Source organism: Xenopus laevis, chromosome 3S (genome assembly GCF_017654675.1).
Source record: "Xenopus laevis strain J_2021 chromosome 3S, Xenopus_laevis_v10.1, whole genome shotgun sequence".
Lineage (NCBI taxonomy): Eukaryota > Metazoa > Chordata > Amphibia > Anura > Pipidae > Xenopus > Xenopus laevis.
The window spans coordinates 86,220,065-86,233,992 of NC_054376.1; the positions used below are offsets into that span (position 1 = coordinate 86,220,065).

Below are 13,928 nucleotides of genomic sequence, written 5' to 3' on the forward strand. Positions count from 1 at the left end.
AGCTGCAACCAGACAAAGATTCACACTGCCTTTTCTCACATGTTCCCACACATAAGGTTATACAAGGAAAATAATAGTAAGGGACACATTAGCTTCACAAAATATAAGGAAAGGCATTTTAAATAGGTCTGTGGTTGTGCACCCTAGCTGATTGGTTTCCAGATTTGATGCCCCTGTTGAGCATATCGAGCTGTCCATCAGAAGAAAGAGTGTCATACAATTCTATGTCTGTGCTCATGACAGCAAACATTTATGCTAGGAACAGATCATGACCTTTTCTCTCTCTGTGGCTACAGACCCTTACTGTTGAGACTTAAATTGTCATGTAGTTTTACACATGAGGAGCCTGATTTCCAATTGAAAAAAATGTCCTGCTCATACCACTGTGCTGGAGGCACCTATTGATGTGAATGAATTGGATACAGGATAGTGTGTGGGGGGGGATAAAGAGAAGTACTATAGGGGTCCATATTCCCCTAATACATCTTTTTTTATGCAGATGTATGTAATTCAGTATGTAATTCAATTACCATTAGAAAATGTGTTCCTGATTTTTCAGGAGTAGATTATATTTTTCAAAACCAAAAATATGCTATAATTATTCTGGGAAAAATGTTTTCAAGGGGCAAAACATGACAAATTGCACCTGTTTTCTTACACTTTTCCTATTTTAACCTGTGTTTAGATTTGGAACCCACTCTGTTGCCATCCATTCACTTCATCCCTCTGCAGCAAGCAATGTATTCACTAATACATAAAGAGGTGCTGCGTGCCCCTATGCTAGAAGTGCGCAGGGTTGGACTAGTGGACCTCCTTAACCCACGACCCTGCTGTAAATCCCCCTCCGGACCCTGGCCGCAGCCACCTACAGCATTCCCTCCCTCCTCGCACACTTAAGCGTGTACCTGCTTTTGATGTGACCAGGGCAGTAAAGGCAGGGAGCGGGTCTGGGCCGGTTGGGCCTTAGTATAAACTTATATAACTTTATCTGTTTTATATTAAGACAGTGATTTAGATGCACTTATAGCTCATTTTCGTTACAAAGCCCATGGTAATGATGTCTTTTTTGGTTGGAATGTCTCCAAACCTCTTTTACTTTTTTTATATTCTTTTAATACTTTGATTACTAAATCGTTGTGGTTTTTTATCCTGAAACAGCCTCAGAAACTGATATCACAGAGTGGGTTAATGGAAGATTCAATAAATTATAGTATGCACAATAGCAAGGAATGCCAAGCCAAACCATTCTGTTAGCTCAGAGGCACATAATACTTTAAAGTACTGCAACTGTCCAGAAGGTCATCTAAACCGCATCCAAAGCTTAATCCACATTCTGAAAGCTTTTGTCTTAAAAGTGAAAATTCTGGTGGTTCTATTTAATTATACAGTAAAGCACAATAGTGTTTTGTATTGCAGTTTTACTTACTCATTATGCTTTAAAACAACGCTAGAATGGCACAATAACAATGGCTCTGTATCATAATACAGAATTTAAAAAAAAACAGGAAAAGGGATCAAAGGCAAAATTTTATTGCATGAAATGACATCCTCTTTCTTCTGTATTGTTGTTGTGTATTTTTATCAGATTATTGAACTATTGTTTCCTGTGGGTAGTCACAATTAATATGAAAAAAAACTAATTTGTTGGAAAAAATGCTTGTTCATCAAGTATTCTGTATTACTTTTTTTTAAAGCAAATTTTATTCTGCATTTCTTGCATATTTCTCAATGCTATAAATACATTAGCACGCACCTGAAATATGCAACAAATCCCTTTATGTGCATATAATAAACATTTTGCCCCTGGTCCTGCTACGTTTAGCAACAGTAACTAAGGCAACCAGATGTTTGTATTTTGTGTATATTAACTGCACTACAATAGTTCAAGCGATACTGACATGTTCCTCTCAGTGATGGACAGTGTGGTAATGCAACTCAAAAAGATGAGGGACATCAACCACTTTAGGGACGATATCAGAGGACTTTTATGACTTATGACTAATTATGGCTAGAAAAGTGTTGCAGGCAAATAGGTATGAATTCATGATATGATATAATGTCCTGTGCTGCTAGCTATAGGGCTCAGCGAGGGAGTACAATATAGTCTGTCAACACCACAAAATCAGTAACAGACACTAAAGACAAAAACATGCAGCTTTACATTAGCCTGTCTATTCCTATCCTGTTAAACGAGCCTGAAAATTATTTGATTTCAGTCCTACTGTATGTGTATTACTATGACATTATTAAGATTGCATGTGAAAAAAAATAGTTTCTTTGTGTCTTCAATGATACACATATCAATAAGTGAACACTAGGGCTGTGTGCATATGACAGTTCAATGCCCACTTTGCTTGGGGAAAGGTTAGAAATGGATAGATGCACAAGATTTGTGATAAGGAAACCAGAGGGCTTGATCAGAAGCAGAAATATTGTGGGTGCAGGAGTGTTTTCTCAACCATATATATTTCCTTACATGAGACTTATCAATTGCAGGTCAGGTGAGAAACCTCTATTGATGTTTTGCTGCTACAGCCACAGTACATGCAGCCAAAATGATTTTATCTTATACTAATTGCTGTCCTTCCCAGAAGCCAGGAATGATCTTGGGATAATTATATTACAAATTGGCAAGGCACTAACCTGCTTGTCTCCAGATTACACACAGTGACAAATACCTTCAGTCTGTAATCTTCTGTATACTTGACCTCTCATTACATGGTTGTAGATGTTATTTGTTAGGCATTGAGTGGCACATTACAGAGACAGGTAGGGCTCCAAGTATATTCAGTATGCATATATGATAACCAGCAATTCTGCAAATGCTATGCAATTACTAAGTTACTAACAAATGAAAATGCAATTTGATATATAGTTGTCAACATATGCTGCGTATAGTTAACATGCCTTGTTCAAGCTGTTTTAGGTTCAGTCTATAATCTTACCCAACCCCCCCCCCCATTTTTATTCTGTATTTTTGCCATTGTAAGAAGTAAAGAAGCCTCATGATTTAAGACTTAAAGGGGTGGTTCACCTTTGAAGTTAACTTTTAATATACTATAGAATGGGCAATTCTAAGCAACTTTTCATTGGTTTTCATTATTTATTTTTTACAGTTTTATAATTATTAGCCTTTTTTCTGTTACTCCTTCAAGCTTTCAAATGGGCCCCATTTAAAAAGCAAATGCTCTGTAAGGCTACACACGTATTGTTATTGCTAATTTTTATTTCCCATCTTTCTTGTAAGGTCCTCTGCTATTCATATTCCAGTCTCTTATTCAAATCAATGCATGGTTGCTAGGGTAATTTGGGCCATAGCAACCAGACTGTTGAAATTGTAAATTGAAGAGCTGCTAAATAAAAATCGAAATAACTCAAAAACCATAAATAATAAAAAATGAAAACCAATTGCAAATTATCTCAGAATATCACTCTCTACATCATAAAAGTTAACTCAAAGGTCAGCCACCCCTTTAAGTTCAATATTTATTATGGTGGAATAAAACATCACCCAGTAAAAAAAATCATTCAGAATAGATCACTCAGGTTTGGTATGAGAATCTGCGAATACCACATTTCCCCATGCATCTGAATCATATTAGGAGAAGTTTACTTTTAAGATAAATTTTAGTATGTGACTAATTAATAACAACTTGTGACTAATTTCTAGCAACATTTCAATTGGTGTTCACTTTTTATTGTTTCTTCTTTCCAGCTGTCAAATGGGGGTCATTGACCCAGAGCAGCCAAAATAGGATAATTCAAACCCAGGCAACCATGTAGCTGCTGAAATTCCAAAGTAGAGTGCTGCTGGACAGCTAAATAATTCAAAAACCACAAATAATAAAAAAAAAATGAAGAGATATTGCAAATAGTCTCAGAATAGCATCCTCTACATCATAATAAAATTAAGAGTATCAGTTGAAGAACCCCTTTAATAAAGCCTCTCCATTCCTTCTTTTCCCTACAATGGCATTGGTCCAGTTCATTGCACGATCCATTAAGCCAGAACACTCAAAAGCATTTTAGTCCACTGGTACTCAGTTGTATGGCTGCAACCTAAAGCCTTGGCGGAGACCCAGAAAAGCATTCATAATAGCTATTTTTTTCTTGTGGTGTTTATGCATAGAAAAAAGGTTACCTGCCTGGTCCCAAGTTAATCAAGGAAGTACAGAGCGAATATTTATGCCAAGCAGTAATCTCCATAGCACAATATATAAATATTTCTTGCTTTGTTTTATTTAGTTTTTATAACTGGATTAATTACTCAGCTTGCAGTTTCATTCTTCTGTAAACCCCATTCTTACTTTCAAAACACAAGTGGGCATGACCTGATGCCACTGGCAGCATAAGCATAGGATTATCATGAAAATACTACATTTATCCATAACCTGTAAAATAATGCCAGCATAAGTATTTACTTACAGAGACCATTTGTATAAGAATGCCCTGGCACACTATTCTTAGTCCACCAATAGAACTGCACTGGCAGGGTTTTAGTGGCTCACACAAGACAGGGTACACAAATGTCCTTTTACATTCTTTGCAATAAAACATTTCTCAATAGGAAAGTGTCTGCCATAAGATCTTGCAGAATTATGGAAGCACTGTAGCATTATATTTGGTTTGGCTCAAGGCCCTGCAAGTCAAAATGACAACTATGTTTAGAGGAATGTGGCTTTTGTGTTAAAAAAAAAAAATATATATAAAATTATATATATATATATATATATATATATATATATATATATATATATATATATATATATATATATACACACATCTATACCCCCTCCCCACACACACATATATATCAGCACAAGTTCCATCCTAACTATTTCACCCTCACTTGTAGCTCTACATTGTATCACATAGTCCTGATCAATAAAGAGGTTGCCATTCCCCCCTGCAATATTGATATTGTCACTTGCCTTTCTATGCTGCTTCCACTGCTGTGGTCTTCTGCATTGATGTGCTCCTCACTGTAAATGAGAGATTCTGCTCTAAATGTTGTCTCACTGCCATTCGCAAGCACAAATCCTGTGTTCCCTGTGAAAGCCACAGATAAGGAAGTCCTAGGACAATAAATGATCTTCAATAACAAAGGCTGAGTGTTAAACCTGCCCACTGAAACACAACAGTAAGATTGCTCACTCCTCACCAGTAGCCGAATACAAATTTACGTATTTATATAACCTGTATTGCCAGAACACTAAAACACCTCCTGGTGGGTCCCAACCATATAGGTCCATATGAAACCTCTTTCATTTACCACTATCTGCCTCTATTTGTTGTGAGAGTGTGTCTGAAATTCTAAGCACCTTTTTTATGAACTCCTGGTGCTTGTGTCAAAGGTGAATTTCCTCTTGAACTGTCAACCCCACAGCATGGTTTTACACCTTCTGGATTCTAAAAAGAGACTCTTTTATCAAGGCAGCAACTGACCCCATTGATAAAATAGATGTTCCATTCAGTTCCTGGGTAAAGTGTCACACTATGGTTACTATAGTATAAGGTTTTATTGCTAAAGCAACAAGGAGGCACAGATATCATGCAGGGTATTTTAAATGATGCCAGTTTTGTTTTCCCCTTCTATTCAGTTCTGATAGGCAAGACCCCTTGGCTTTATTTGTTGGTTTGATGATTTGATTTCTTTATTGGATTGGATTACATTGCTTTATGAATTATATCTACCCCCAATAGCATCAAAATATAAAAACGTATTCATGCCAAGTGTTACTGGAACCAGTAGTGTGCAGCTTGTCAAAAACGGCACTCGTTTAAAAGCGTACAATCACCTCAGACATTACAGAGGGTAAATTGATAAACAGTGCTAACTTTTTCCAGGTCTAATATCCCATAGCAACCAACTTTTGTTTTAATCCAGACCAAATACTGCTTGTTTGCTGTGGAGCAAACTTTGCACCTGTTATTCAGTTATCCCTTAAGTACAACAAGTCTCTGATTTCAGTGCTCAGAACAGTACATTTCATACCCGCACATCAGAGAGGAGACCTCCTTATTCTAGTGTAAACAAACGCACATGCAGAATGAAAATAGACCTTGTCAAGCAGAGAGCTTTCCTAAAATATTTGTGAATGTTACAATCTGTATTTCTACATGTTTTTGAAAAACTCTTATCTGTTAAAATATTGATCACTGATGTGAAATCAAAATTTAAAAATAAACTAGACTTTGAGGTCCTGTGGGGCCTGTGGTGTTCATACAAATGGCCTGTAGACGTCACTGTGACACTTCATGACAGCTTAAAAGTGAAAGCTAAAAAGTTACTGTTGTGTAATGTCCGCATGGCTAATAAAGCAGTGTTATACTCATCCTTAGCGACCCAAAACATAATAAATGTTCCTCTGCAGCAGCCTGCACCTTTTCTTCCAAACCCTGGTGAGCCTACCATACCTTTTACTGCTTGGATCCGTATGTTTGAAAATTACATTATTGCTGCTGACCAATGGGAGATTTCTGCTGCTAGAAAGCGTGTTTTACTTATTCACTGCCTGGGAGCAGAGAGACAGAGTATTTTCTATACATTACCATTACCTGATGATATTTATGAAACTGCTCTTACTGCTATAAAGAACTTTTTTGTGCCAAGAGTAAATGTGGTTGTTGAAAGATATTAATTCCACCAACGTGGACAATGTAATGGCGAATCCACAGACCAATTTGTAGCAGCTTTGAGAGAGCTGGTTGTTACCTGTGAGTTTGGGAATCTAACAGATGAAATCCTAAGAGACCAAATAGTGGAAAAAACAAACTCACCTCACATTAGAGAGATCCTCCTAGAGCAGGATTTAACCCTTGCAAAGGCTATTACAGTTGCTAGCCAAATTGAAACAGCAGTGGCAGAGGCTAAAACTCTCAGTCAGGGAACTGCTGGGAATGTACAGACTGTGAATTCAGCACTGTGGCCTAATAATGCACAGTCACAGGCAAAATACAGTGCTAAGGAAAGGGAGTCACCTACACTGCAAAACCGTGTAGCAAATACAAATAAAAAATACTGCTTTAACTGTGGTTCAGCACAAGACACTGCAAATTATGCTACATGTACTGCAAAAGCTTTACAGTGCCTCAAATGCACAAAAGTAGGACATTTTGCTAAGATCTGCCGTAGTTCTGCTAAAAATGTTCATGTAGTCACTACTACAAATGTTGCAGTATTAAGTGTGGATAAAGCTGGTACATTTATTCCAGACAAGTTTATATGCACTGTCAGTGTCAGTACTGCTTCTGCTGACAAGGGACACTCCATTAACCTGATGATTGATACAGGTTCAGCTGTTTCTGTACTACCAAAGGATATTTTCGTGAAATACTTTGCAAAAGATCCGCTTGTTGCACTTGCACTGAAACTGGTCAGTTACTTAAAGGAGAAGGAAACCCCCTGGGTGCAAAACCCCTCCCCTGTGTTGCCCCCCCCTCCCTCCTCCCCCCTGGCCTACCTGTCCCCCTGGGCAAATGCCCCTAACTTGTTACTCACCCCTCTGCGCAGGTCATGTCCACGGAGTTCACAGTTGCCATCTTCTCCCACGCGCGTCTTCTGGCGCATGCGCAGTAGGAACATTTACCGGTACGGCTCTACTGCGCATGCGCCGAATGTCACAAAGTTTTCCGATTGCACTTTGTGACATTCGGCGCATGCACAGTAGAGCCGTACCGGTAAATGTTCCTACTGCACATGCGCCAGAAGACGCCGGTCAAAGCAGGAAGAAAACGTGTGTGGGAGAAGATGGCGACTATGAACTCCGTGGACAGGACCTGTGCAGAGGGGTGAGTAACAAGTTAGGGGCATTTGCCCAGGGGGACAGGTAGGCCAGGGGGGAGGAGGGAGGGGGGGCAACACAGGGGAGGGGTTTTGCGCCCAGGGGGTTTCCTTCTCCTTTAAAGGATCCAATCCCTGTGCTTGGTTGCTTGCCAGTGACTGTACAATTTGAATCAAATACTGCAAAATGTGACTTTTACATTGTGAATAAGGATACTGCTATACTTAGAAGGGATCTCTTTGCTGCATTAAACCTACAATTAGTTGATGGTCTCATTACTACAGCACCAGTGCCTGCCATACAGCCAGTGTCTAAAATTTCACCACAAAGCAATACTTCACTTGGTTGTGCAAAGAACTTTGTACACAAAGTTAAGTTGAGACCAGATGTAAAACCAGTACCATTCACTGATTCAGCATGGGAAAAACTTGCTATTGATATTGTCGGTCCTTTTACAGATGCTCCTATAGACTGTAGATTTGCTATAACCTTGATAGACTATTACAGTAAATGGCCTGAAATTGCATTTGTTTCTCATATAGCATCAGCTACAGTAATAACATTTCTGTCTACAGTCTTCAGCAGAGAAGGTAATCCAAAGGAGTTAATATCAGACAATGGACCAGTTTATCTCATATGAGTTTGAATTCTTTCTGAGGGGAATATTGTGCATAGGAAATCTTCAGTGTATTACCCACAAGCAACTGGAGAAATCAAGAGATTCAACAGAAGTCTGAAAGAAGCAATACAGACAGAAAATCTTACTGGGAAATCTTGGAAAGTATTTACAATAGAGTTCCTACATAACTACAGAGCAATGCGCCATGCAACAACCCAGTCATCTCCAGCTGAATTATTACATGGCAGACAGATGCACACTAAGTTACATGTCGCAGACATCAAACTTCCACATAATACCGTGCCTACAAAATTATCTACTGCTGACATTGTCAAACGTCAACAAGCCAAATGCAAGGCTTATACTGCAAGAGAAGTACACTTTCAGCCTGGATCTTTAGTCAGAATTAAGAAACCAGGAATACTGAAACAAGGACAATATAAATTTACTACACCACTTGAAGTGAGACGCCAGCGAGGACAATACACATATTAACTGTCTGATGGACGCATTTGGAATGCAAGTCGTCTTGCTCCTGTTAGATATGACTTTGGAGAAGCTCCATTTGATGAAGGACATTTTCCTACTCCTGATGTCAACTGCAATCAGCCTGAAGAAAGTGAACCTATAAGGCGTAATGAGAGAATCAGAAAACTACCTGCATGGACCCAGGACTGTGTGATGTGAATAATGTAAATTATTGCTTTAAGATGCAATGTTGTTGTTTATTACATTTGCCCAAATGCTTTCCTACTTTCCTACTAACTAACTACTAACAGGGCCCATCACTTAGCACTGGAGATTACAAATTTCAGGGTATCCTATGGCATACTTAACCAATCTATATGTATGTCTCTCAGAACAAGATGAAAGACAGACATCCCTACAAGGTAAAACAGCTGGGACAGAGGAGTACATTTCTTCAGTTTATTTAGAAGTAGCTTTCATTCCACAAACTAAATCACTGCTTTAAGTGTGTCCAGTTTTATATTCTACTGAAAGGAACAAAAAGCAAGATTGTCTATGAGGCCAGAATCCCCAAAGTTCAAAAACACAGATGCTATTCCTATTTCTAGGCCTAAAATGACTTCTTATTTGTCAGATAATGTTTTGCAATGTAACCTGACTCTCAAAAGACAAACTGCTCTCAGCAAGCAATGAGCTATACAAAGGGCAGTGCTTAGGAGATCTTCCAATGACTGCCAAAATACAAAGCAATATTCTCAGCGTAACGGATTTTCCTTTCATTCTGTTTTATGCCCCCTACAGTCCAATGAAGGTTTACTGCACAAAGTGTATTACCAAAGGGAAACATCTGCTGTGCATGGTATGAATTCTTAGTGTGAATCTGTACAGTGGGGGTACAGGTACATTTTCAGGGCATAAAAGAAACCTTTCCAGGTGATTAAAATGATTGATTGCTGTTTCTGGTGGGTAGTGATGGATGAATTTGTCCCATGACGCTTTGCCGAAAAATTTGCGAATTTCCAGTGAAATTCGAAAAATGCGATTTTTGATGTCCACGTCAATTCTGATGCTAACGTCAATTTTGACACTGGTGTTAAAGTCAATGGGTGTCCAAATAATGTTGACGCGCAACGGTTTTGATGCGAGCAGCTTTTCCGACACACGTATTTTCTCAAATTTATTCGCCGGAGGCAAAACGTGGAAATTCGCAGAGAATGTGTGCCCATCACTACTGGTGGGTGCTTTATTCAACATTTGTTATATTTTGCAGCATAAATCAGATATCTACTCTATTTTATTGCAGAAGACTAATGATTGTGGCATATCCTTGGTTAATTGGCTGAAACAGCTCTAGGGCACATAGACAGGTAACACAACTCCTTAAAGGAGCGGTTCACCTTTGAGTTAACTTGTATGTTATAGAATGCCTAATATTCAAGCAACTTTTCAATTGCCCTTCATTTTTTCTTTTTTTTATAGTTTTTGATTTGCTAAAAAAATAAACGGTCTGTAAGGCTACAAAATGATTGTTATCGCTACCTTTTACTTCTAGTAAGACCCAATCCTTTTCATATTTCAGTCTCTGATTCAAATCAATGCATGGTTGCTATTGTAAACTGGACCCTAGCAACCAGATTGCTGAAATTGCAAAGTGGAAGGCTAAATAATTAAAAAAAAACCCCACAAATAACACAAAATAAAAAAACAATTGCACATTGTCTCAGAATATCACTCTCTGTATTGAAAGTTAATCTAAAGGTGAACAACCCTTTCTAAATCTAGAAAACTGTAGCTTTTGACTAACCTTGCTGTCTTCTGTCTCCTTGATGCTCCCTTGCAGATGTTTGTCCTCCAGTTCACAAGATGACTTTAATGTGAGTTGACAAGTATTGATTGATTTCCCTGCCTTCCCAAGCTCCAAAGACTTGGATAAGTACTGCTGGGAGATAGTCTTGCCAACATGTGGTATAGGTAGGGCAGTATGAATTGGCTTGGATCCTACTGCTGGCTGCCTTAACTTGGAGGCAACTCCAACTACTGACATAATTTCTGTGTGTGTGTCTCCAGCAGTGCAGCAATAAACAGAAAATTCTCACGTTGTTTTGAATTCTTCTTTAAAAATAAAAGAGATCAGATGTGGCTGATCCTGGCTTATGCTAGACATTAAATGAAAGTTTCAGTCATGCTTTTTCAAAAGGATCGATGACATTTTCCCTTTTCATAGCGTAGGTACAATTTCCTCATGTTAAACCGTTCCTCTCTCACACAGACAGAGCCCGCTCAGCCAGTCAGTTGCAGTGCAAAATCAAACACCCCTTTGGGGCGTGAGCCTTGTTTGAAGGTAATGCTCACTGATCAGTGCTGTGTAGGATAAGGCTGGACTCTCTCCCACCTCCTCACAAGCATTTGAAGTATGGGCTTTCCTGGAATGAGAGCTAGGAAAGAGAGACGGCGGCAGAACAGAATGCTTGCTCACTGCATCTGTCAAACTCTCCCAGGCAGATTACAGCAGTGCAATCCCAGGCTTTTCCTGACTGCTCACACTGCCAAGTTTGGGAATGGGGGGAGAAAATGAAATCTTTTTATTTTCAGTTAAAATGAGGGATGCAGGCAGTGGCCAAAACAAGCAGCTGTTAAACATGCTTCTAGTCCGGATATAAGCTCAACAGAGCTGTTTGATTCCTGTTGTTTTACCCTGCTTGCAGTTTTTTTTCTACTGATTTTATCTCCTGAAAAGACGGAGGAACAGGTCCTAGCCCATTTCCTTAATCACATGAACTGTTAACCGTGTGTGTGCTGCATTCTTAGATGCCTTTAGGTTAAACATCAACCTGAATGGTGGCCAGTGACAAGCTATGAATCACAACGCTGCAAAACCCATAGAGGAAACAAAAGGAAAAAGGAATGATGGGTACAGCGCAAAATAGCTTTTTCCAATAGCAAAGTTCAATGGAATGTCACAGAAATGGTACATTCAGCTGTAGGTATTTATATGAAATGAGATGGCTCATACTTATGAATAGCTCCCGTAAAAAGCCATATTGACATCAAAAGCCTTTCTCTGCTTCTGTCACTTGAACTTAGAAAACTCTCTGTTAGTAAAAATGGTTGTAAAACATACACACACACAGAAAAGCAGGGAGGGGTGGGCAAAGAATGAAACAGAAACGCTTCCAAGCACTGAGACTGAGTCACACAGCAATCATAAAAGTAGCTGTCAGAGCTGGGCAGGGTCAGACTGAGGGGCCCGGGGGCCAACCAGGGCTGCTTTCTCAGGACCCCCTCTGACCCCCACCCATACTGCAAAGACCTTTCTGGGACCGGGGACCCCCCCCCCCCCTGTGCTCACACACGCTCTCTCGTACCTTTCCTAACCAGGCTTAGGGCAGCAGTGACTGGGAGTGAGTGCACACACCCGTCCCCCCACACGCTTGTACCTTTCACTTGGATCAGGAGCAACACTAGCACTAGCGAACACCCCCCCCCAGCTCGCTTGCTTGTACCATTCAAATTTTCCGACCATGACCAGGAGGAGTAGGGGCAGGGTCGGATGGGGCTGGCGGGACACCAGGAAAAAACCTGGTGGGCCTTGAGCTCCGGCTCTTGTGGGCCCCGTCAGCCCAGATCCGCACACCCAGAAACATGCGCACACATGTGGTGCAGTGTGCGGGTGCAGCAAGGGAGGTCGGAGGCCCTGGGACAGCAGCCCTAGTGGGCCCCCCAATCCGACCCTGAGTAGGCTCAGGGCAGCTGTGACAGGGAGTGGGTCTGGGCCGGTGGCAGGTCCGGACTGGCAATTTGTGGGTTCTGGCAAATGCCAGAGGGGCTGCTATAAGGTCCCATTGAAAGTCAGTATTTAGTGGACTGATGGGGGCTGTTTGGGCCTCTGTGTGGGCTGATTGGGCCTCTGTGTACCTGAAATGCCAGGGCCTATTTTAATTCTCAGTCCGGACCTGGCCGGAGGGGCCCACCAAGGTTTCTCCCAGCGTCCTGCCGGCCTAGTCCTGCCCTGGAGCTGGGTACGTTGCAGAATGTTCACATTTGAACATTTTTCTATCCAGCTGTTTCCACAAGATTTCTACCCTGCATATGGAAAAGTGCATAGTATTTATTTTCCCCTCAGCATGAGCACACTTAACATCCCGTTACATATAGTCACTTCTAAGAGACCTGAATTCCCTAAATACACAGACAGCGCAACCTCTGCACAGACCATACTGTAGCTTCAGCTATCACATTAGTAGGCTTGACAATGAAATATGCGTATCTTTTGTATGATTACAGTCTACCTCAACTTCAAGAAAAAAATTCAGTTTAAAAACAAAATAGTAAAAATGAAACCAAAATATTTATTAAGGCATATTAGCTTCAGTTAGCCTTACATCAGTATCCACACACACAATATCCATACACAAAAGTATGTCCACCTTTCTATTATTATTAATTATTGCAACAGAAAAAGAATAAAGAAACTGCATTGGCCAGAATTGGGGTATATGCAGATTACATTATCAAAGCTGCCTACTGCAAAAAACCAACTGATATCCATGATAAGAAGCACAAGCGGGCAAAGCAAGTTGTGAGGAGAGACTGTCCTATAAATAAGTGTTGGCGGAGGAAAAAAAATTAAGAAAGAAAAAGAATCATAGACAGAACAGGTACCCTCCCCCCATCGTTGCGCCCTAAGCAGGTGCCTCTTCTGCCTACCTCTAGTTCTGGCCTTGATAACTTGATATTAGTTGGAATTGTACATCCATATAAAGTAATCAGTATGTCTATGGCCATTTTTAATATAGGAGGAATGGGTGGCCAACCAGAGAGCTAGTGAATTTGTGTGATGCAAATCAGCATGAAGTTAAAGAATATCCAATATGAAAGCCCAACTATAAATGCAAGTTGGGCACTTCTGGATTGGCAAATGGTCAGGCAGTAGCACTTACTTTTTTTATTACAACTTATATCTGTGATACTGTGACAAGAAAAATATCATCATATAACAACACAGAGTCTACATTACTGACATTAAATAAAGTGGCATAATAAATGGTATAATACAT

At 40.0% G+C, this 13,928-nt stretch overlaps 1 protein-coding gene across 6 annotated transcripts in view; it reads right to left on the reverse strand.

Annotated features, from left to right (window-relative positions):
* The window catches only part of nav3.S (neuron navigator 3 S homeolog), a 386,349-nt gene that overhangs the window by 161,058 nt on the left and 211,363 nt on the right, over window positions 1–13,928 (reverse strand). For 2 of the 6 annotated variants that reach the window (XM_041588590.1, XM_041588591.1), the window contains exon 1: window positions 10,676–11,753. The exons of 1 other annotated variant lie outside the window; for it this stretch is intronic. In XM_041588590.1, coding sequence (XP_041444524.1) covers window positions 10,676–10,915 — 240 coding nt within the window. In that variant the 5' untranslated portion in view covers window positions 10,916–11,753. Of the gene's footprint in view, window positions 1–10,675; window positions 11,756–13,928 lie in introns of those variants that run through there. 3 more of the 6 variants (XM_018255927.2, XM_018255929.2, XM_041588589.1) reach the window with 3 other exon arrangements.